Source organism: Ochotona curzoniae, unplaced genomic scaffold (genome assembly GCF_017591425.1).
Source record: "Ochotona curzoniae isolate NIBS_2020 unplaced genomic scaffold, NIBS_Ocur_1.0 contig_3432, whole genome shotgun sequence".
NCBI classification, from domain to species: Eukaryota; Metazoa; Chordata; class Mammalia; order Lagomorpha; family Ochotonidae; genus Ochotona; species Ochotona curzoniae.
Window position 1 is genome coordinate 4530527 of NW_024465859.1, and position 23478 is coordinate 4554004.

Below are 23478 nucleotides of genomic sequence, written 5' to 3' on the forward strand. Positions count from 1 at the left end.
CCATGTCAATTAATGCCATAAAGTTGTAAATGGCAGTTGATGTTATATCGGGGCCTTTAATTGATTGGGATGATACTTTGCTGGCTTGACCTTCAGACCAGAGATGGTCTCACTAAGAAATCATTGAACCCACTAGGATAATAAGACACTGGACTTTATGCTTGGTAAATACTTCCAATGAAAGAACCTCAACTGACTTTGAACTGTGGTAATGCAGCAAGGTGGAGAAATCCACCATGGGGAGAGGGTTCGGGGAGGGATGGGGGGAATCCCAGTGCCTATAACATTGTGTCACATATTGCAATGCAATTAATCAAATAAATAAATTTAAAAAAAAAAGCGAGGGATTGGCCCAGCACAGTGGCCTAATGGCTAAAGTCCTCGCCTTGAATGCAACATGATCCCATATGGGTGCCAGTTCTAATCCCGGCAGCTCCACTTCCCATCCAGCTCCCTGCTTGTGGCCTGGGAAAGCAGTCAAGGACGGCCCAAAGCTTTGGGACCCTGCATCCGCGTGGGAGAGCTGGAAGAAATTCCTGGATCCTGGCTTGGGATCCGCATAGCGTTGGCTGTTGCACACACTTGGGGAGTGTATCATCGGACGGAATATCTTCCTCTCTGTCTCTCCTCCTCTCTGTATATCTGACTTTCCAATAAATAAATAAATCTTAAAAAAGAAAAAAGTGAGGGGCCTCTGTTGGACCTCTTTTATAAGTACACTGATTCCATTCATGAAAGACTTTACAGTTTTGCTCTTACAACCTTCTGTTTTTTCTGCTCTTAATGGCATCATCTTAAGGACAATCATTTCAGCATAAGTCTATTGGAGATGCAGCAATATTCAGATCACAGCAAACGTGTGCAGTGGGATAAGCTATCTTCTCAATCTATTCACTCTGCTGTATTACTTACATTATCTCATTTTGTTGTGATGCTAAATTTTGAATGTGAACAATAGGAGACAGTGTTTGACACAGTGACTAATATGCTGCTTGGGATGTCCACCCATAATCTATATATTATAGTGCCAGGAGTTCACTCCTGCTATATGATGGCAGTTCTGTCTTCCTTCTAACACATATCTGGGAAGTAGTAAGTCAAATTTCAAGTAGTTGGGTCCCAGATATACATACACACTTTCCCCTCCCTTTATTTGAACATTACATGCTTTGTATATTTTTCATAATATTATTTTCTTCTGCTCCTGAAATATTATTGAAATGTAATAATATGATCTATGGGTTTATTTGTTTGAATGTCAGAATTCAAAGATGAGAATCAGGGTTTTTAATTAATGTTTAACATTAATTATCTTAAGGTTTAAATTATCCATAGTATTACATAGCAGAAGATGGAGCTGATATGTAAACGTATTTGTGCATGACTGCAGAGATTTTTTCTCACTACATAAACATTGCAATCCTGATAATTAACAAGAATACTCCATTACTAACATCTCCCTACCAATATTATAATTACCTGAAGTCCATGTCCAAAAGAAAGTGATTTCAGGGCCTCTCTTGCCCTAATATTTTTGTTGTCTCCTTTGTTTCTCTAGTCAAAGCATAACATTATGTCAATGGGAGTTCATTGCCAAAATCCATCTTATGATGAAGATGTATATATGAGATAAAATGCTTAGTCATTTTAGGAAAGATATGTACCTAGGGCATCTCAGTTTATAATTTAGAAATGAAGACTGGTCTTCCCAGTGATGTTGAGTAGATGAGCTGAAATTTGAAGGAACTGATTTTCTGCATGCTTTGCTGATGAAATTGCATATTTTATTGCTTGAGTTTCTGAATCTGGGTACTTTATTACTCTGGCCAATTTTTACCTAACTGATGTGATGAAACTATTTTGAAGCCTTGGGCTTGCTTTTAATTGTGCTGTCAAATGCAGTTTTCAGAATGCCCCTTTCCATTGTTTTTATCAGTAAATAATTTTATATAAGTTAATTATCCCATTAGTCAATGTACTTTATTGAATCTGTGTTCTGTAAGTTCTATTGTTTAATTAAAGATATGTGCTTATAAATCATATCTGAAAACTTAGTATAAGAAAATGATTTTAAGATTGAAATAGGTAAAGAAGGAAAAGCATACATTTCATGTACATTTTTAACATAATCATATTTTATAGACATATATATTGCCCTGTAATGCTGTGATATACAACCAAACAACTGTCATATAAATGGCAGTATGTCATGGGAATGTGATAAAATATTCCTATCGCCATGAAAGAAAAAAAAAGAGCGAGAGAGAGATAGAGAACAAAGGAAGAGAGAGGAAGAGATGAGAAATAGAGGCAGCTCGTAGTAGTAAACAATCTTTGAGTCAGACATTGTTCCCCTGTTGTGTGCCATTTTGTCTCTCAGTCCATGTGGCATTTGGCACACATTTCTGACTCGGTAGAATATTGTTAAAGGCTGAATGAATGCTTTTTATTGCCATTACATGCTTTTGTAATTATTTATTATAGCATTTATTTTTATATATTTTGTAATTGTTATTACAGTATCATTTATATTTTCTGAGTGAGTTGAAAGACATTAAGATAATTGCTTTAAATTTTTCTTAGTTTTATTTACATAAATTATGTGTAATTTTTTAATGTTTTAAATTATGAAAATTCACATGGAGGAAAATTGTTTAAATCACCTCAGACCATAAAATTAGTGAAGAGTTGATGTAAGTATTACAACATTGGCTAGAAATCTCAAGGAAAGATAGTGGAATAGGGTAAGACATATTAAATAGAGAAATATTAGCCAGTGTGAAGCAGAGATGGAACATTCCAGGAAATAGGAGAGGATGGAAAAACATTGGGCCCGGCGTGGTGGCGCAAGTGGTTAAGGTCCTCACCTTGCACGCCCGGGATCCCATATGGGCGCCGGTTCTATCCCAGCAGCCCCGCTTCCCTTCCAGCTCCCTGCCTGTGGCCTGGGAAAGCAGTCGAGGACGGCCCAAAGCTTTGGGACCCTGCACCCGCGTGGGAGACCCGGAAGAGGCTCCTGGCTTTGGATTGGCATGGCATCGGCCGTTGAGCTCACTTGGGGAGTGAATCATCGGATGAAAGATCTTCCTCTCTATCTCTTCTCTCTGTATATCCGCCTTTCCAATAAAAAAAAAAAAAAATCTTAAAAAAAAAAAAAGCAGAGGAGTACCTGGAGACTGACAGATACAGGAAAGCAGTCGAAACAAGGGTGTGATGCTGTAGCAACTGATACTCTAGCAGCATTCAGCGAGTGGAGATCCAAATCGTACTGGCAGCCAGATTACAGCAGCAACCAGGAAAATAATACCGACTATGGCATCATGAGGGTCAAAAATAGGTCTGTGTGGCCCTCAGACCTAATGGCCAACAGGTTCCAGCAAGATCAGCACCATCAATAATCTAGCCATACAGGACACCTGATGTCTCCCTAATCCTGGGATTTGCCCCAACAGGAAGTGGGTGAAAGGTTGTACAGACATGGTGCAGCTTCAGCACAGTACCACAGGAGGCAGAGACTGGTGAGCCAGAAGCTGGGGCTATGGATACCATGGCAGAAATTAAAGATGTTCTCTTGAAAGAGAAAAGGAATAGAGCCCACCAAAACCGAAGACAAATGCGAAGAACATCCAAGTAAGATAACATCAGAAGACTAAATCAGTGGACAATCCATTACTAAAATGACAGGAACAAATAACCATTTATTTTTATTAACCCTGAATGTAAATAACTTAAATGCGTCAATCAAACATCATAGATTAGTAGACTGGATTTAAAAACTAAAGCTATGTATTTGTTGCCTACAATAGACACTTTTCACCAACAAAGATCAGCAGAAACTATCTCACAGATTTTTTGTTGTTGTTGTTGTTGGTTTTATCTCTTCAAAATGCCTTCTTCTGATTAAATTTTTCAATGACTCATTGATCATACAGTGGCATCATTTTCTTCAAGCAGGTTCTTAATTTTCTTTTTCATTTCTTCAGCAACACATTGGTCATATAGTGACAACTTGTCTAACTTCAGGTACTGTTAATTTCTTTTTTCTTTTGTTCCTGCTGTTGATTTTGTTTTGTGTTTGTTCACTTAAGGGGATGGGTAAGTAACTGTGCAATGAAGACTTTCATATCTAGCAGCAGGCTATTTAACTTCATGTCATTATAATTTCTATTTTACTTCCTGTTGTTGATTTTGTACTGTGGCTTTTTATTTAATGGTCATATAGTAACTGTGTAATGGGGACTACCATATCCAGATGTAGAGATACAATGCAATATGCATCTCTACTTTCAGAAAAAAATGATCTCTCTGACACTGTTTACATGTATCTTAATAATAGGATGCTGGACTCTCTGCCATTGTCTATACCCGCAATGATGGACATATGAATGTGTATGAAAAACTATACTATAGTGATTATATCGGAGAACTCAGTGAGGGAGGAGAGAATTGAGGAGGAGATAAGAAAATCCCAGGGCCTATGGAACTGTATCTTAAAATGATAATAATAAAAAAGTAAAATTTAAAGCAAAAAATAATGGCTAAATACAGACATCCTGGAACATAAGTTTTATCTATGTTCTGTTTGGTCATAAAGCATTTGATCTAAACTAGCTCCTTTTTTTCCCTTTCCAAAAGTTACAGTTCCATTTCAGTTTATAACAGGAGGAATTTAAAATATTAATAATAATAATAATAAAACTGAGGGCCTGGTGTGACAGCCTAGAAGCCAATGTCCTCACCTTGAATGTGCTGGGATCACATATGGGCACCAGTTCTTATCCCAGCAGCCCTGTTGCCCATCCAGCTCCCTGCTTGTGACCTGGGAAAGTAGTGTACAATGTTCCAAAGTTTTGAGGCCCTGCACCCACGTGGGAGATCTAGAAGAGGCTTCAGTCTCCTGGCTTTGGATTGGCTCAGCTCTGGAGTTGAGGTTGCTTGAGGATTGAATAAGATCATTGCAGCTCCAGCCATTGTGGCCACTTCGGGAGTGAATCATTGGATGTAATATCTTCCTCTCTGTCTCTCCTCCTCTCTGTATATGTGACTTTGAAATAAAAATAAATAAATCTTTAAAAATTTGAAATATGAGTATTTATTTGAGTATTGGAAAACAAAGCAAAGGATGCATCAGTGTGATAGAAGTTTTGTGTTACCATATTTAACAGTCCTCGTAAAAAGAAGGAATGCTAGAATGAGGATGTGACAGCAAAGATTCATTATGGTAGTCCTCATTCATTTATCTCGTAAACCTTTGTGGTGGTTTGTCAAGGTAAGCTGACAGCCATATAACATCTCACTTGTTTAGAAAAACAGTTTCCATCTCCCTTGCTTCAGTCCGCTCTGTCTGCTTCTTCATTTATCATGCCTGACACTAACAGGGAGAGGAGCAGCTGTGAAATTTGGTCAGACCTGAATTTCTGTAGTAAACATAAAAGTTTCCTGAGGTTCCAAATGAACCTTTATTAAGATGACAATTGTTAAGGGGTTCAAGTTCAGAAATGTTTATAGTAAAAATGCACCTTTGAGTTCTCCGGGCATCTTTTGTTCCCCCTTCTGTTACAACTGGGAAATCTCTCCTTTCTCTACATGACCAGAAGGATCATTAAGAGAGGTGAGCATCTTGATTTAGCACAATTTCATCAGAGAATTACCAGAGTTAGGAGATAGAAAAGAAACATACAGCTCTGTAGATAACTGATCATTTGAACACCTGCTTAAATGATGCTTAGAGCATTGTATTTTCATCATTTAGGGCATAAAGACTGAGACCATGTTCTAGAAATATGAGCTTCACTGCAAAAGGTACCTACACATATTGTCAATTGACTTCAGGATGGGACTGGGAGTGTTACAAATAAAGGTTATAAGTGTTACAACATTATAAATTATCATTTGTGCTAGTTAAGATTCTAATTTTTTTCTGAAAGAAGAGGGAAATCAAGGTGAAGATCAAGTTTCTTGTTTTGTTTTGATTTAATTTGTGTGTTAACATGATGAAATATACTTTAGGAAGTTATTTCCAGAATTGTAGAAAGACGAGGTGAGAAAGAACCAGACATTGCAGTTCATTAAGCCAGAAAGAAGGAGACAAAGGAAACACCGCTTAAAAACTGTGTTATTTTAATGAAAAGTGAGCAACAGTGATACTGACAGAGAGGTAATCCATTAGCATTACCCATAAAATTCATCATCAAAAATAATATAATATTCAACAGCCACTGAATGATAGAACACTTAATCTCTAAATTGCAATTAAATATACAGATTAAATATACAACTGTTTGGCCCCATTGCAGTAGCATCGTGGCTAGAGTTGCATGATCCAGAATTCTATGTGGGTGCTTGTTCGCATCTTGGTTGTGCCACTTCCCATCTTGCTCCCTGCTTGGTGCCTGGGAGAGCAGGTGAGGATGGCACAAGGCCTTAGGACCCTGCACCCTCCTGGGATTCCCAGAAGACTCTCCTCACTCCTGGCTTTGGATCAGTTCAGCTCCGGCATTTGCAGCCACTTGGGGATGGAAAATATTTCTCTCTTTCTCTCCTTCTTTCTGGGAATCTGACTTTCCAATAAAAATAATAAACCCTTTTAAAAAATATAAATGTCATCCTTATTGTTTTGTAGAAGACCTGGAGATTGGATGTAAAGGAAAAACTTGTCAGGATTACTGGACGTTTGGTTTGACATACTTAATCATTAAAATTATTAAAATGTATGAAATATCTTGTTTAAGCCACCAACAGGTGCAGTGGCCTGGCCTTCGGAGGCCAGTGGCACCAGTTTGCTAGCGCCCCCTTGCTCCCAGTGGGCCAGCACCTAGCAATTTCCTACTTTGCTTTCTTTCACTCATCCTCATTATGTTGATATTGTAATTTTCCTTGTGTCAATGCTCATAAATTCCATAGATAAAAATCACAACCATACTGAAAGATTGCAAACCATTCTCACAAAATAGACACATGTTACACTTTTAGTATAATTAATAGTAACCTATAGAACGCAAAATTTTTGGTGGCAAATATGCTTTATAATGTCAAGTGAACATATCCTAATTTTATTTTCAGTTCAAAACAACGTTAATCTGAACTAAATGCACAAACAGCATTAGAACATGAATTAATTTGGAATTGAATTATTATTTTTTATTTCAAATCGAAGATAAATATTACGTATATAGATACAAATTACCAATCTCTCCATAGACAGACAGGCAGATGATAGATAGATAGATAGATAGATAGATAGATAGATAGATAGATAGATAGATAGATAGATAGACATTACCCATTAAAGAATAACTCATGAAAAGACATTTTAAAAACCTAGCAGATAGGAACAATTGGGAAAAAGAATATAGGCATCTAGGGCAGTCACACAAATGCTGTGCACATGCCCAGAGAAAACACTAAACATAATGAAGTTCTGTTTGTAATGCTACAGAAATTATTTGTGAAATATGTCAGCATTTCTGTTTCCAAGTGATGAAATTAATAACCAAGATATTTGAGAAATTTCTGATAGGTGTCAGTGAGCGTAAGCTATGGGACTTGCAGCATGACATGGCAGACCTAAAGGCTATAGTCATCTTTGCAGAAGATACAGTTGGCTGTGACCTGATACCAGCTACCATTGTCACACAGGTTTCTGATCCTCTTTTATATCCACTTGCTTATGTGCTTTCTTATGCATTTGTCTTGCTTCCTCCACTGGAGTGAAAACTTTTGCATTTGTTTTTCATGTTCTGTTCCCAGATCTAAAATAATGCCTAGCTCATAGAACTCAATAAATATTTATTGAATGAATAATTAAAATGTAGAGTCAGTTCAAAACTTAATTTGATCCTTAGAGTTTTCCCTTTCTTATTTCACAAAGTCTTATTATTTTCAACTGAAAATAATTTGTACATAATTATGGAGTAGAGTATGATGACTTGTTATATTCACCTATGTTCATTTTTGTCTATCGGTCTATCTATTTATCTATCATCCATCTATCTGAAATGTACAGTACTCAAATGACGGTAAATATTTCTGTCTCCCCAATATTCATTGTATCTTTGAGGTGGGGATCTTTAGACACTTCCAATTTTTAAAATTATATGTTGTTTAGAGCATTGCTAACCTACTGTGCTTAAAAACACTGAAATAATTTGTACTTTTCTGTTTTTCCACCTAACCTCACTGTACTACTTCCACCAATTCTACTCCCTAGAAACCAGAATTCTGATGTTCAATTCTATGAAACCAACATTTTTGAGGTTTACAAATGAGAACATGAATTTGCTTTATACACTTACTATTTTCATGTTCTATATACCCTTCCATTTCATCAGTGTTGTTGCAAGTGACAAGACATGTGTTTTTGGGCTAGTCAATATCACAATATTCCATAGAATACAAAGGTATCAGCCATATTTTCACGGCTTCATCTGTTAATGTGAATGTTGCTTGATCCCATATCTTAGCTATTATGAGTAATGGTGAAATAAACAGAAGAATCAAACACCTATTTAATATTTCATTTCTATTGAATGCATACACAATTATGGAAGTACCAAATCATCTTAATTTTATTTTTAGTTTCTTTGAAAAATATAATTTTCCCATCAAAGTACTATGGAGATCCAGTGCTGCTTAGGTCAAAGAACCGATGACATGGGTACAATTATAGTCCGTTTCATATTATTTCCCTTAATAGTTGTATTATTTTAAATTCCCACAGGTAATGTAAAAGAGTTTTCCTTTCTCTATATTGCTTGCAGAGCTTTTTTTTCTTTAATAATAGTCTTCCTAGATAAATATATATGATATGTAACCTAAGGTTTGATTTTGCTGATGATTAATGAAATTGTGGACTGCTATCCAAAATTTTTATACAACAAAGTTAAATCATTACATTGTCCAGATTTCACTTGCCAATTTCAATTAGCAAAAACTAATCCACTTGTAGAGGGAATTTTTTTCATTTTTCTACCTCTTAACTTGCATCTATTATACTTAGATAATATTGACAATAATTTCAACAAGCATTTATTTATCTTGAAAGCAATACAAGGCAGATATATAGACAAAATGTAGTTTTTCTGTAACACATGTTGTAAGAATTATATGATCATTTTTGATTACAAGACATCTTCACTTGAACGATCTCTATTGTTCTATTAATTGTTTTATTTTTATTTATGTTTTTGTATTTTTATTCTTATTGTTCTAACTTCATATTGTCATTTGCAGCCTAATTGCAAATTCAATTTTATGGGACACTTTTAAAAATAAATCAAGGTAACTTGGATAAACTTCTCTTTTCTCAAATATTTTCTCTTCCCAAATAAAAATGTCTTAAGTTTTACTATTTTTATCTTCATTGTTAGTGGTGCATTAAGGCTATATTTATGGAATGTTATGAAATTATGCTTCTGCAAAAATTAAAGAAAAAAAGGAAGGAAGAAAGGAAGAAAAGTAGGTTGGGGATTAAGATATGGTGACATATGGTTATCTTTTAAGAATTGTACCTATAAAATAAATAAAATGTATTATTTTTATATTCATGACATTTTTCAGAAAATATAGGCATTCATATTAAATGCTTCAGCAATCCCCATATGCCAATAATTTTTATCTCTGTTTAATTTTCTCTTCATCTTTATTCTTCTTCTTCTAAGTATAAGAATTGCAAGAGTTCTGTCTGAAACATATAAACATAATCAACAGCAATTAATTGTAATTTCTTGTTTTAACCACTAATGGTGAGAAAAATTATTATCATAGATAATACAATCTGCATTATCATAATATCTTAATTATTTCGAAGATGTAAAAAATCTTTCTCTGTTAGTATCTATGTTTTCTTTGCTTTCTCATCTTATATGCAAATTCAGTTCATAAAGCATATCAGTCATAATATACGAAAATAAACTGAGGTTCAGAGATTATCACTTCTTGCTGAATGAGTGAGCATTAGATCTGAAACCTGAATCAAAGTTTACTTATCTCAAGGACCATTTAACCAACCACAGGGATAAACTGCCTTTTTCCTCTAACATGGGAAGTGATTTCCACAATCCCTAACTTTCAGGAGTGCTGTTTTCTGGAATCTATGGGAATATGCATCATATTTGCAACAGAGTGAAACAACTCAATGAAGAAGCCTACCCTTTTGCTTTCACCAAGTGAATACCTGTTTCTGCAAGAGCTATACATTTAAAACGATTGTTGTGGCACCAAACCTGCAAGGTGTAATTATGTGAATGTTGCCCCGCTTGCCTCTCAAAGAAACGCTAACATTTTTATGAGCCATGAAATCCTAAAATGTCTCTGTAGTACAGTAAAAGAATATTAAAAGACTGACTTATGATAGAATTAAAGTATCAAAAGATTAGAGTTGTTTTCAAGAAACATAGCGTTTTCTTTAATCTTAAAATTTAAAATTATTTCAATTTTCATGGGATCAGTGCCTGATCTCAGGGCATGGGGTGTACTTGTGCTTACATTAATGAAATAATGTACTTCATAGCAAATTCTATAGCAATTTCTGCATGAAAAAGACCTCAAGGAACACTCACAAACAATAAATTGTGAGATAAAAAATATTTATCTGTTGCACATTCATAACACATTTCTGCATTATGAAATATTGCACTTCAAATTACATTTGAATGTTTATAATGCTGAATGCCGATTGAATCTATAAGCCTCATATTAATAGATGGAGTTAAAACACTGCTCTCTCGCTCTCTCATTCACTTTTTATATTCATGTATGTCTAAGTACATATATATAAGAATATACATCTATTTATAGAAACAAATATAAATATATAAATATGCTTTAACATACAAATACATTGTATACTGTAAGTAGATTTGTATATAGAGATATCAAATATTTATGAATAAATATTCCCACCTCTAAATTTATAAATTTTATGTTTAAGAAATTTTTAAATTAAACATAAATAATAATATATGTATAGATATGCATGTGTACATGCATACATAAGCACACATGTGTGTATACATATACATGTGCATATATATATACATATAATAACCTTGTGTGGTTATGTAGAGGAATTATGGAAAAGCAAAGATTTAAGACATTTTGCAAGTATCTGAGAAGAACTATAGTAAATACAACTCTTTATTTTTTTTTTAAAGATTTATTTTTATTATTTTTTTATTGGAAAGGCGGTTATACAGAGAGGAGAGACAGAGAGGAAGATCTCCCGTTCAATGATTCACTCCCCAAGTGAGCGCAACGGGCCGATACTATGCCAATCCGAAGCCAGGAGCCTCTTCCGGGTCTCCCAAGCCGTCCTTGACTGCTTTCCCAGGCCACAGGCAGGGAGCTGGAAGGGAAGCAGGGCTGCCGGGATTAGAACTGGCGCCCATATGGGATCCCGGGCGTGCAAGGCGAGGACCTTTAACCACTTGTGCCACCGCGCCGGGCCCGTAAATACAACTCTTTAAAGTTGAAGTAGGTTCTCCCCAAACTTACATGACGTGAAGACTCACCTTTTTCCAAAGAAATTTAGGGAATCCTATACTATGCAGGTTACCTTCTGCATGAATTGTTTATCACAGCTTGAAATGAAGATGATTATACCATATAGATGGTATTATCATATGTACATGATATATATGTGTGTGTATATATGTATCATATACATATGATGTGGATTTCTCTTCCATTGGGTACATTTCCAGGAGTGGTATAGCTTAGTTTTATGGAGATCAATTTTCAGTTCTCTGAGAACTCTCCATACAGACTTCAATAATGTCTTTATAATGAAGACTAGCGTATTAGGAGGTAAAGATATAACACAATAAGAATCTCTACTCCTGAATAAAAGGACTCCACCAGGTGAAACAGTTAAATACACCTTAAGAATGTACTAGATTCTCTTCTTTTTTTTATATCTACAATTTCATGATATCATTAAATAACAGAATGTTAAACTTATAACTATTACCAAAATACTATACCACTATAGTAATTGGGAGAAAATAGTGGCAAGGGGCAATGGAGAAGGAGAAAGGGATGGGCAGTGGGGGAATTCCCTACATAAAAAAAATGTATCATGGTAAATAAAATAAACAAATTTTAAAAGAGGTTATCTGTACATTCATTTTAATGGCAGTTCAATCCATAATAGATAAGATATGAAGTCAACTTTGATTTCCCTCAATTTAGGAATATAACTGTGGAATGCATAAAATCTTTACTCTCTATATTAGCATAAATTTTAAGAATGAAGTCTTAAAATCAACATAATAATAGCAATGGAAAATGTGGTAAATATCTATGATGAAATACTAAATGTCATAAAAATAATGAAATCAGGAAATACTACTCAGATATTAAAAGGAAATTCTCTTGTTTACAACAAACGGTCCCAACTGGAGACCATTATGCTCAGTGAGATTACAATACCCAAAGATCAGCTATCACATGTTCCCTATAATATAATACAGCCTTCATAAAAATATAAGATCTATTTATCTATCTATCTATCTATCTATCTATCTATCTATCTATCTATCTATCTATCTATCATCTATCCATCCATCTAGCTATATGTAAAAATGTATGTGCATACATGCATATATTCATCAAGAGTAACTGTATAATGGAGGTTAGCATACCAAGAAGTGAAGATGCATTGCAGTATATATCCTTGAGCCTTTGGAACTGTATCATAAATAAGTAAGTAAATAAATAGTTACATGAAGTCACAGAGGAATAATTATGATGAAACTTACAAAAAAGGAAAAATGATATATTCATCAAAATAATGAAATTTGTTTTGAAAAAAAATGGATGGAATCAGAGACCATTATTCTTAGCAATGCAGTTGATAACACAAGAAGACAAATCTCATGTTTTCTCTGATTTCTGGTAGCTTATATACAGTACAAAAGAATGTGAATGAGTAAGAATGAATTTGAAATCTCTTGATATTTTTGGTGGCCCTTGTATATATTTTCACGAAACAATGATATTCCACTTTATACTTATGAGCAATCTATAGTTGTGAGTTAAGCCTGTCAATATAAAGTAAAAATTTAGTGACCAAAATCAATCTGCTAGCTGGAGTTACTTTTTTTTCTGTCTATTTTCTCTATATTTTCCGTTGTTAAAATAATTTGGCTAAGAGATGTTTTATAGTTAAAAGTATTGTAATATGTTAGAAAAATCTTTGAATTAAGCAGCCTTACTACGTTTCTTTTAGTAAAAAACTAAAAGGAGTTGATACACAGTCAAAATGTGTTTTAAGTTAATTTGTCATTTAATTTCTGTCACTTCTTGCTATAAAGTTTTATAACTGGATATTAGAAAATTAAGGTATATGAGTGTGTTGCTTTTCTATAGAAAAAAAAAATAGAAGAAGAAAGCTGCATGAAATCTTTTTGTGATACTGCCTAGTTACCAGTCACAGGTTTGGGACTCTTATGGTTAGATGAAATGTCAGAGTTTCATTTCCTGTTTATTTACTTGTAAAATATATTCTTCTACAAGCCAAAAAAAAAAAAAAGAGAGAGAAAGAGAGAGAGAGAGAGAGAGAGGGAGAGAGAGAATTGGGTAGTTGCAATTTCTTTAAATGTATCATTCACAATAGGTACAAAAAATTATAAATTTCCTTGAATAAACTTAACCAAGGTTGTAAAAGAGCTCTGAGATGAAAATTTCAAATCATTGAAAAACAAAATAGAATAAAGCACATACAATTTTCCATGTTAATGGATTGGATGAATAAACTACAAGTCTAATATAATCCCAATCAAATTACAAACAATAGTCTTCTCTTTAGAAAAAAAAAAAGATGATGTTGAAATTCATATGGAAATATAAGAGACCCAGAATAGCTAAAGCAATCTTAAACAAAAGAAACCACAACAAAAGCAAGGGGGCTTTTTACACTAAACCGGATTTTAGTATCTTTTTCCTCACATCCTTGACAGGTATTATAGAGGTTTCTCAAAAATCTGAAAGAGTTCCACCATGTGACCAAGCCATCTACTAGGAATTAATCAAATGGAAATGAAATCAGCATATGAGGGAGTTATCAATAGCTAAGATATGGAATCAACTCAGATGTCTATCAACGGATGAAGGGATCAACAAAAGATTGGGTGCAGAGTGCATGTATATGCTAAATACATGCACTCAGCCCTTATCTATTAATAAAAACAACAGTGCAGAAAATGATTCTCAAAATTCAAATGCTTACCCCCAAATCATTTTGTTGTTAATTAAAGTATGTTCATGATAAAAATGGATAGGGGGAGGGAAGATAGTAGACAGGAGGAAGAGCGGGATGGAAGGCCAAAAATATAATTTTTTTTAATCTTGAAGAAACTGTAAATGAAGACTAATTAGAATATATTTTCAATGCCCTTATTCTCTCTAATGAAAGATTTCTTCACTAGCAAAATATTAGAAATTTACCTCCAAAGATATTTTAAATACATGTTGAGAATTTTCTGCTATATAGCCTTACGATCATATAATTTACATCATTTCTTAGCTTTCAATATTAATGTTCCTGAAAACACACAGACTCTTGTCATATCAGAATCTTAGTGTCTGGAAATATCACATATATAAGTTTCATAATTTTTTGATTTTTTATCAAGTAAGTACTGTCAGTGGGAATTGTTCTTGTTGCAACAGACTGTGATAAGCTCCTGTGTGACATCAAAACCCATCAAGAACTTTTGCTCTCTCCTTGTAAACTTGCTCATGTCATGTTTACTGAGTCCCTGGCAACTCCTTTCAGCCTACATCAAGATCTTGGAACTGTCTCAATGGGAAATATTCAAAGGAAATTTTCTATGCCTTTTGTTTGATATACTTACTATGTTTTTGCTGTTGTTTGTTTATAGGCCAGCAGAAGTTGTTCCTTGAAGCACAAAGAGAAACCTACAAGTAATTCCACTACAGAATCAGAGCCTGCCCCAGAGGTAGTGACCTTGTTTGTCATTTTAGTTTCAGTATGTCAAAAAAAAAAAAAACACACATAGATCAGTTGTGTTCAATGCTTTTCTCAAGTTCAAACTTGAAGTGAATATTGTATGCTAGACATTGAGTTCTTACCCTAAATAGATGAGGTGTTCAGATTAAGAATGAAAGAGCCTGACGTATTCCCTCTCACCAAAAAGTAACAGTAGTAGACAACAAAAACCAGGTGTATATCCATTATAGGGCACAAGAGATGAAGTAGAGGAGGCAGAAAGAATTATGTGTTACCCACATAACACAATTAAAAATGTTAATTGTGAATTATTATGTGTGTTATTTTATATTTGATTAAAATATGATTTAGTGAGTTATATAGCTTTATTCACCTTAACACAGAGCTTTTTCAAAGTTTAGGTTAGGATTGAATATTGTTGGATCATTTAGTGAAATGTTTTATAAAATCATTTTGAAGTCCTTTCCACAATGGACAAATGTCTTATGTGTTATGCCTTGTAAATTCATGTAAATACATAAGGATTTATTTTTACATGATATAGAAGTTAAAGCTTCGGTTAGACATAACTTACTCTAAGGTGTTTATTGAGTGGTGAATTTTCACTGTTATTGTGGTAAGAGTTTAGATTTTTGCCTTAAAATGATTTTATACTGATTCTTCTGACGTTGTTTTTTGTATTGTTCCACAGAAATTACAAATGCCTCCTTGTTCTGATTGTGAAGTGAAAAAAGACTCCAAAAAGCAATTGAACAGCTTTGAAGGAATGGCAGCTAGAGAAGAAAAAATACTGTAAATATCAAGAAACTGCGCGTTACAGATAACTACTTGCTTTGCATTCACACTCTTTTTTAGAGCACAGGCTTGATGGAAGTACTATTTCTGAAGCATGCGACTTTTCCACAGTTTTATGTAAGTTTCTAGTCCACAAATTTTCCAAAATATTCTAGGGCAATTACAATCCTTAAGCAATAAGCTATTTGAAATGAATATCCACACTCATAAAGATTTCTTTGTTATCAGTACATTACTCAATGCATATTGATGTGTTTGGAAATCAAATGCAATGCCATACATAATTCTTTTGAAATATTTGGGCATCTACTATTTCTGTGACCTAATTGTTGAAGTGAACTGGAGTGTGATAAAATGTTATGAGTCCTCAGCATTCCTAGAACCAAAACTGTATCCAAGTGATGAACATTTTCATCCATATTTGCCACTTGATTAACTTTCTTCAAGGTTAGAATTTGTAATAGCATGGAATTTTTTTGTAGTGTTTATTGTTGCTATTATTTTGAACCAGTAATTACTACTCTCAAGTCAGTGTGTCAAATAGTTAACATAATTCACTAAATATTATATTAAAATTAGACAAATTATTAAATGTATAGCAATTAATTTTTTTTTACATTTTCTAGACACTTCCTTTATATATGTGTTCTGGAATTATTCCAAGTGAGGAATGAAGTTATTCACAACATTCGGCATAACTTTTTATAAAAAGTCTGGTAGTTGCATATAGATAGGAAATGGGTTCTAAAATATAAATATTCAATCACTTATAAGTGTTTCAATGTTGGTGTTTGAGAAAAGTAAAATAGCTATGTGAATCTAAAAAATTCCAATTCATACTTTTGTGAAAGATAACACATCGTTAATACAAACGAATAGCTGTTCTGTTCCTACTAATGCTTGAAAATGATGTTCCTTATAGGAGTATCACTGATCAAATACATACATTCATGAATCAATGGAACATAATTCACAAGCAAGAGGACAGTTGTGGCACAGCAGGAAACTTGCAAGTACAAATCAATGAGTTAAACAAATCATACAGGTTCTGTATATCAGACATATTCACCTCCAATTTTTGCATCAATCTGTAAATGCATAAGATATAAGTCATTGATTTCACAGCATATTTTTATCAAGCTTCAGTGAATTCAATTTGAGCAATGTATCCTAGATGATAACTAATCAAAACTGAAATATGAAATGAACAAACAAATATAAACTCAGATTTTGTAATATACCTTGAGTAGCAATGACATACTGCAAGAATGTCATTAGTGATATGGGGAACTGGAAAATGTCGTGAAGAGAAAAGGTATTGTGGTTTGGCAATGGGGCCATGCCGTTTCAGAGTAACTGTTCCTCCTTTTTCAGAGTAACTGTCGTTTATTGAAATGTTTCCTTAACAGTTTATCTGAGAAAGGAAGAGAAGTGGCTATATAAATGGTCTATAGAGTTTTCGGGTGAAGCGACAAGACAAGATTATAAGTACCAAGTTCTGAAATTCCTTCTGATGGGTTGCCAATTTTTTATAAAACAATCTATAGAATGGAATGTAGCTTGTCTCCCAAATCCTATTCTGTGTAATTTTTTTCCAGCAAATACAGGGTCACTAACCATTTACAAAGATTTATGAAGATTAAACAATTTATTTTTACTTAGATTTACATCTCAATTTTCCCCTTTACACCTGCATTTCTCTCTGAGGCTTCATTTCAACTTAGCAAAGGGAGAATCTAGCTGATTCCTTCTGAAATTTGTATAAGAAATTATAAGGAAAGTGAAAATTTTGATTAACATCTGTCAAGCTTGAACAGTTTCATTTTCTGATAATTTATTTTACTATCTTGTGAATTCATGTGACAGCAGGATCAATCTGTTTTCTTATTACTGGGTGTCTTCAAATGGATTTTGAATTAGTTGAATGTATTTCTATTGCTTTAAGAATAATAGTATTATGTACCTTTTAATGTTTATTGTAGTATGTTTATTGCATCATTTTCCTCAACTGCTACAAAGTAACAACAAAAATGCATTGTCACAAGGTCTGGAAAAACACATTAAGCAATACTCCATAAGCATCTTTGGATTTTTATATCTAGTATGCTCTGTTTACTTTAATGATTGTACTTCATGCCATTCAACCCTTTAACCGGTCGGAATTACTTTTAATTGCTTTTAAGAGCCAAGTAATGTTTTGCTTACATGTATGATTTTTATCCATAACAGATGTGTTATTTCTTCTCACTTTAATTAACTTGCTTAATTAGTGATTGTTTGTGAAGAACAAACACTTAGAACCTACTGTGGAAGAAAACATCAACAGAAACGTTGACTAGAGACTGTGACATGCTGTTAGGCACCTTCATTGATTGAGTGGAAGATCACTTAAGTTTGTCACGTATAAACTTATTCCTATTGAGAAACAAACAAAAAATACCCCACATTTTCCAGTGAGGTAATGTGTTTTAATATAGATGATGCCAAAATTAACCAAAAAAAATGTTTTTTCCAAATTGCACATCAATATCATGTATTTTATTTCTAGTAAGAAATTTGGCTCAGAATGTTTATTTCCCTTTTATACATTAATTATGTAAATTAAAGCAGTGCATAAATTGTGTCTGCCCAGCTCCCACATGCTCAGAGGAAAAACAAATAATTAATTTTCTCAACTGAATATGATCTCTATCTAATCTGTAATATGTCAGCTAGGAATACTTGGTGGTGAACTTTTATTTTTTTAAATCAGATATTTAACATTGCAGTGCTGTTTCTGACAGTTTTTCGCAAAATATGCTCAGTTACAACTCTAAGATAGATATTTGTGAGGAATTTTCACTCTTTTACATGGACAGTGTGGATAGCTGGTTTAAAACAACTGTTTAAGAGCTTTGCTAAAACAAAGTAGTTTATTTTTATAGCTCAGGTACTGTAATTAGCATTAACCACATCACAGACTGAACTAAATATTGACACTATTCAATAGAATAAGCTGGTCAGAATTAGAGAGTAACAAAAATGTGAATTTGTTTATTTAGGGGCATTTTATTAGTCATGTGCATTGTCTTAAATTTCCGTAAAACTGCATATCCATCTTGATTGTGTTAAGGACCAAGTGGTACATAATAAAAGGCATTGAAAAGTGACCTTTTTTGTTTTTCAGTTACGTTTTGAAAGATTGAGAAATAGGGGTATAGCCTAGTGCTCAAAATGATCACATCCCATAGTTGACTACCTGGGTTTGAGGACTTTGGCACACAACTACAAATTCTTGATAATTTAGACTCACAGAAACAGCAAATACTGAAGTTCCTGCATTTCTGATGCCTGTGTATGAGATCTGGACTGAGTCTGTGGCTCTTAGCCCTGGATTTGGCAGGCACAGAGTGAATAATGAGAGCCCCCTTTCTATCTCTTTATCCGTATCTCTCAATAACAGAAATAAATAAATCTTTGTTTCCAAAACAATAATGTATACTGTCTTATATAAGGTAATTGAAAGCAAACACAAACATTAAAAACAGTACTTACTTGTGCTAAGACTGAAGCACTTTTTAAACTGTCATCCTGAATGCTTATTTAATTTCACTTTGCCTCTGTCTTAGATATATTTTCATTTATTTAAATTAAATTTTTTCTAATAGACTTTAATGGCTGCTGGGGCTTTGATGTTTTAAAGATTTTAATATTAACTTTTAATGAATAAATGGGTACTATGTATATTTAAGGAATGAAATGCGATGTGTTACTATAGGTATATATTGTGATATTATTTTGTCAGTTTAATGAACATATCTATAATCCCACACAATTAGTTTCTACTTGTTTTAACTAGCTGCCTCCATTGTTTTCTGAATGTGAAATTCAGAAAATTCAACAGCTCGAAAAGGAGCGAGAGAAACAGGAACAGAGCCCATTCTGCTCATGAAAACTCAGAATGGCACAACATCATTTTGAAAAGAGAAAACAAATGTATGTTTGTTTGTGGGTTTTGTATAGCTCTGTTTTTGGACTATCTTTGCTCTACCATTGCTCTTTATTAAATTTCTTTGTGAGTGGTTTATCCTGCTGTTGGCATTGCAGTCCTGTTAGTTAAGCTGCTGCCTGAAATACAGCACCACACAGACAGATTGGTAACATATCTAGAAAAGTAGCAGAGAATGCTGCAAATATGTGGGCCCTGCAGCAAGTTGTGGAACCTTGGATCTTCCCTAGGGCTTGACACAGCCCTGGCTATCGTGCCCAATGACATTTGGAAGACATCTCTGTCCCACGTCCCCCTTCTCTTTCTGTCACACTGCCTTTCAAGCGAATAAATAAATAAGGTTTTAAAACAACAACCAAAAGGTTTATGGGCCTGGGCTATGACTTTAAGCCGCATAAAGATTGTATCCCTGGATAACTTTTGCTGTGCACCTGACTGTGATTGACAAATATCATCTGGATTTTGTGCCTTTGATTTGTATCTTCCATAGCGTTTGTGCACCGATCCCTTAATTTCCTTTACCTTACTTGCTTAATCTCTTGGGACATAATCAGTTGCATTCCTTTTATATTGTCAAGATTTTAGCATTTAGTAGGAATCTTTCGGGGGTTGAAGAAGTAAAAATTAATAACTGGAGTGTAGGAACTATGGACTCACAATACCCTCATCTTCTTCTAGAATGTTATATCCATTCCTTAATGTAATTTATTGTTAAAACCTATACAGGCTCGGGCCCGGTGCGGTGGCGCAAGTGGTTAAAGGTCCTCACCTTGCACGCTCAGGATCCCATATGGGCGCCGGTTCTAATCCCGGCAGCCCCGCTTCCCTTCCAGCTCCCTGCCTGTGGCCTGGGAAAGCAGTTCAGGACGGCCCAAAGCTTTGGGAACCTGCACCCGCGTGGGAGACCCAGAAGAGGCTCCTGGCTTCGGATCGGCATAGTATCGGCCCGTTGCGCTCACTTGGGGAGTGAATCATTGGACGGAAGATCTTCCTCTCTGTCTCTCCTCTCTGTATATCCGCCTTTCCAATGAAAAAAATAATAAAAATAAATCTTTAAAAAAAAAAAAGCCTATACAGGCTGTGTATAACTAGTGTCAGAAGGGAATTCAAGTTCAACTTCATTTGGAAATCACAGAACATGGTCTCTAAATTGCTTCTTCCTATCAGTATATCCAGTCACCGAATCATTTAGTTATCCAAAAATTTGCTGAGAATATGAACTACCCCATCCAGTCTATTTGCTATCAATGTTCCAACTCTCAGCCAAAGTAGCAGTTTCAAACCTTAACATATTGCATGAGTACTGCTCTTAGGTGGTTTAAAAAAATATTAAATAACTTTAGGATGAGTTGAGATAGATCATGTAATTGTTACTATTTCACAAAAGAAGACATTGAAGTATGATATATTAAGTAACCTAAGTGCACACAGATGGTTAGAGGGAGATTTGGTCATGGACCTGGAAATCAGTGCTCAGACTCTGTGAGCTCAACTGTCATCACATACTTTCCTGATGGAACTACTGTGTGAGAAGGCATTCTTAGATTCACCACTGCTACTAAGAAAAGTCAGTGTTTCCTGCAGCATACTACAAGTTGCAAAAAGGGTTTACACTACATTTAATAATTAATAATGATAAATAATGTATAATATATATATATACTTCAATTATAACAATGTAATAAATATAGATAATAATATTTTTCATGGATGTTGAAATTTTCAAAAACAAACTTCAAGGTATGCTAGATAGTAGCAAACAATATTTCAAAGTTAGCAATTAAAGTAACTGTTGCAAAAAATGAAAACATAGTATCAGCAAATCATTGTTTTCTGTTCCTTAGAAGCTGATATGTGTGGGCTACCTAAGCACAGATGATAGTGAAACACAGATTTTATTCAGAGAAGTTTTATTTTCAGACTATAACTTGTGCTTTTCTCTCTCTCTCTCTCTCTCTCTCTCTCTCTCTCAGCGTTTTGTACATCTAATAAAGGTGATTTATAGAAACTGCATAGTTCTTACAGAATTTTCACAAAATGTTAGGTAAATAAGTAAAAGTGTAAGTATGCTCCCATTGATCCCTTGTTTTGGAATTCAACACTCCTAGATTCCTTAACTGCTTATTAAGTATAATTTTACATTATATCATACATTAGCATCTTAGAAAGGGCAGATAGCACAATACATTTTTCCTTAGAGTGTCAGGCATGATTGGAAGTTTCCAGGAGAAGCAACTGACCTGTGTACCTCATTAGCTGCTCAATGAGCATGTGAGCATGCTTTATAAGGAATGGTGTCTACCAAGGATGACAATAAGAGAGGGCAACTGGCAGTAGGTTATGTACTTCTTATGATTCTGGACAATCTTTAATGCTTTATCCATAATTAAAAGCTCATTCAATGTTAGTCTGAAGGCACATGTCCAAGAATGTGTCCAGCTAATATTTGAAACATGAAGCAGATGTACAATGGGAACCTGGACAATTGGCAGCAGATTTTGAAAATGATGTGGTTGTTTCTGTATGAAAATTTCAGCTTTGTTCATTTTTTAAAATTAATTATTTGAAAGTGAAATATACAGACAGATCACAGACGGGGAGGAAGGGAGAGTGTATGAGGGCTTTTCCATCTGCTGGTTTCCTCCCCCAGATGACCACAATGGTCAGAGGTGGCCCAGGTAAAACTTAGGAGCCAAGAGTTTCACCTGGATCTACCAGGTGTGTGGGGGCAAAATACAACATGAACCCGTCAATTTGACTGCAGTGTACTTCCGTCTTGGTTGCAAATCTTAAGGATAGAGCTACAAATCTTCAAAAGCTTCCCTTTGAAAGAAAAGCAAGGAATGGCTGGCAAACGGTTCAGTGCAGCATTTCCCAAGAGAAGTACATTGCTGGAAAAGTAGTTTTTCTTCAGTTGAGCCTCAAAGAAAAGAAATGTGGCTATGAAGGCTGGACCTTCTGGCCCCTCAATGCATGACTTTGAAAAAGGAGTTAGGAAGTACTGGACAGAACCCCTGCCCATCTGTTTGTCTCTTGCATGCCAGGAGGATGGGTGGCAGGCAGCAGGTTCACCCCCTCTGCCAACAGGGTACTAGAGGAGTCTGTGGAGGAGAACTGGCTCCCAATGTGGGCCTTGAGTGTGTGTATCATGGTGTCCACTTGGCACAGGTCCAAATCAAAATGTGTTTACGTTCTCCTCATAAAGAATTCATGTTCACATTTTGAACATAGAAAAAAAATGCAAAAGATCTAGCCTAGGTCGCTGTGACACAAAGACTTCCACTCAGTTGTAAAGGACAAGAACCAATCCATAGTGGATGAATACTATGTTTTCAGTTTTAAAGATATCTTAACATCCATCAATACATAAATGACTGTTTCTGGAAACAATATAATACTTGTGGAAGTGCTTATAGAGTTTGATGTAAATTCAGCCAGTATTGTGTTGTGTTTTGTCTGTGTGTGAATGTGTGTGTATATGTGTATGAAGCTTATATATGCTGAACTGATTGTATGATTGGGATTTTTTTTCTTGTTTCTAAAGATTTTTTTTTAATTTGGACTATTCCTTGTGGCACACTGTGTAAAGCTACCACCTGCAATGCCAGCTTTCCATAAATGCATCATTTTGTATTTCACTGCTCCATTTCCGATTAAAATACCTGAAACTGCATGAAAAAAGTAGCAGAAGATAGTATTTGAACACGTCAATCATGTAGGAGAC

The 23478-nt window shown here is 34.5% G+C and overlaps 1 protein-coding gene across 1 annotated transcript in view; it reads left to right on the top strand.

Moving 5' to 3' along the window:
* Window positions 1-15767, top strand: part of LUZP2 (leucine zipper protein 2) — a 335801-nt gene extending 320034 nt beyond the window's left edge. The window contains exons 11-12 of the mRNA XM_040980287.1: window positions 14883-14960; window positions 15663-15767. Coding sequence (XP_040836221.1) covers window positions 14883-14960; window positions 15663-15767 — 183 coding nt within the window. The remainder of the gene's footprint in view (window positions 1-14882; window positions 14961-15662) is intronic.
* The last annotated feature ends 7711 nt before the right edge of the window (window positions 15768-23478 follow it).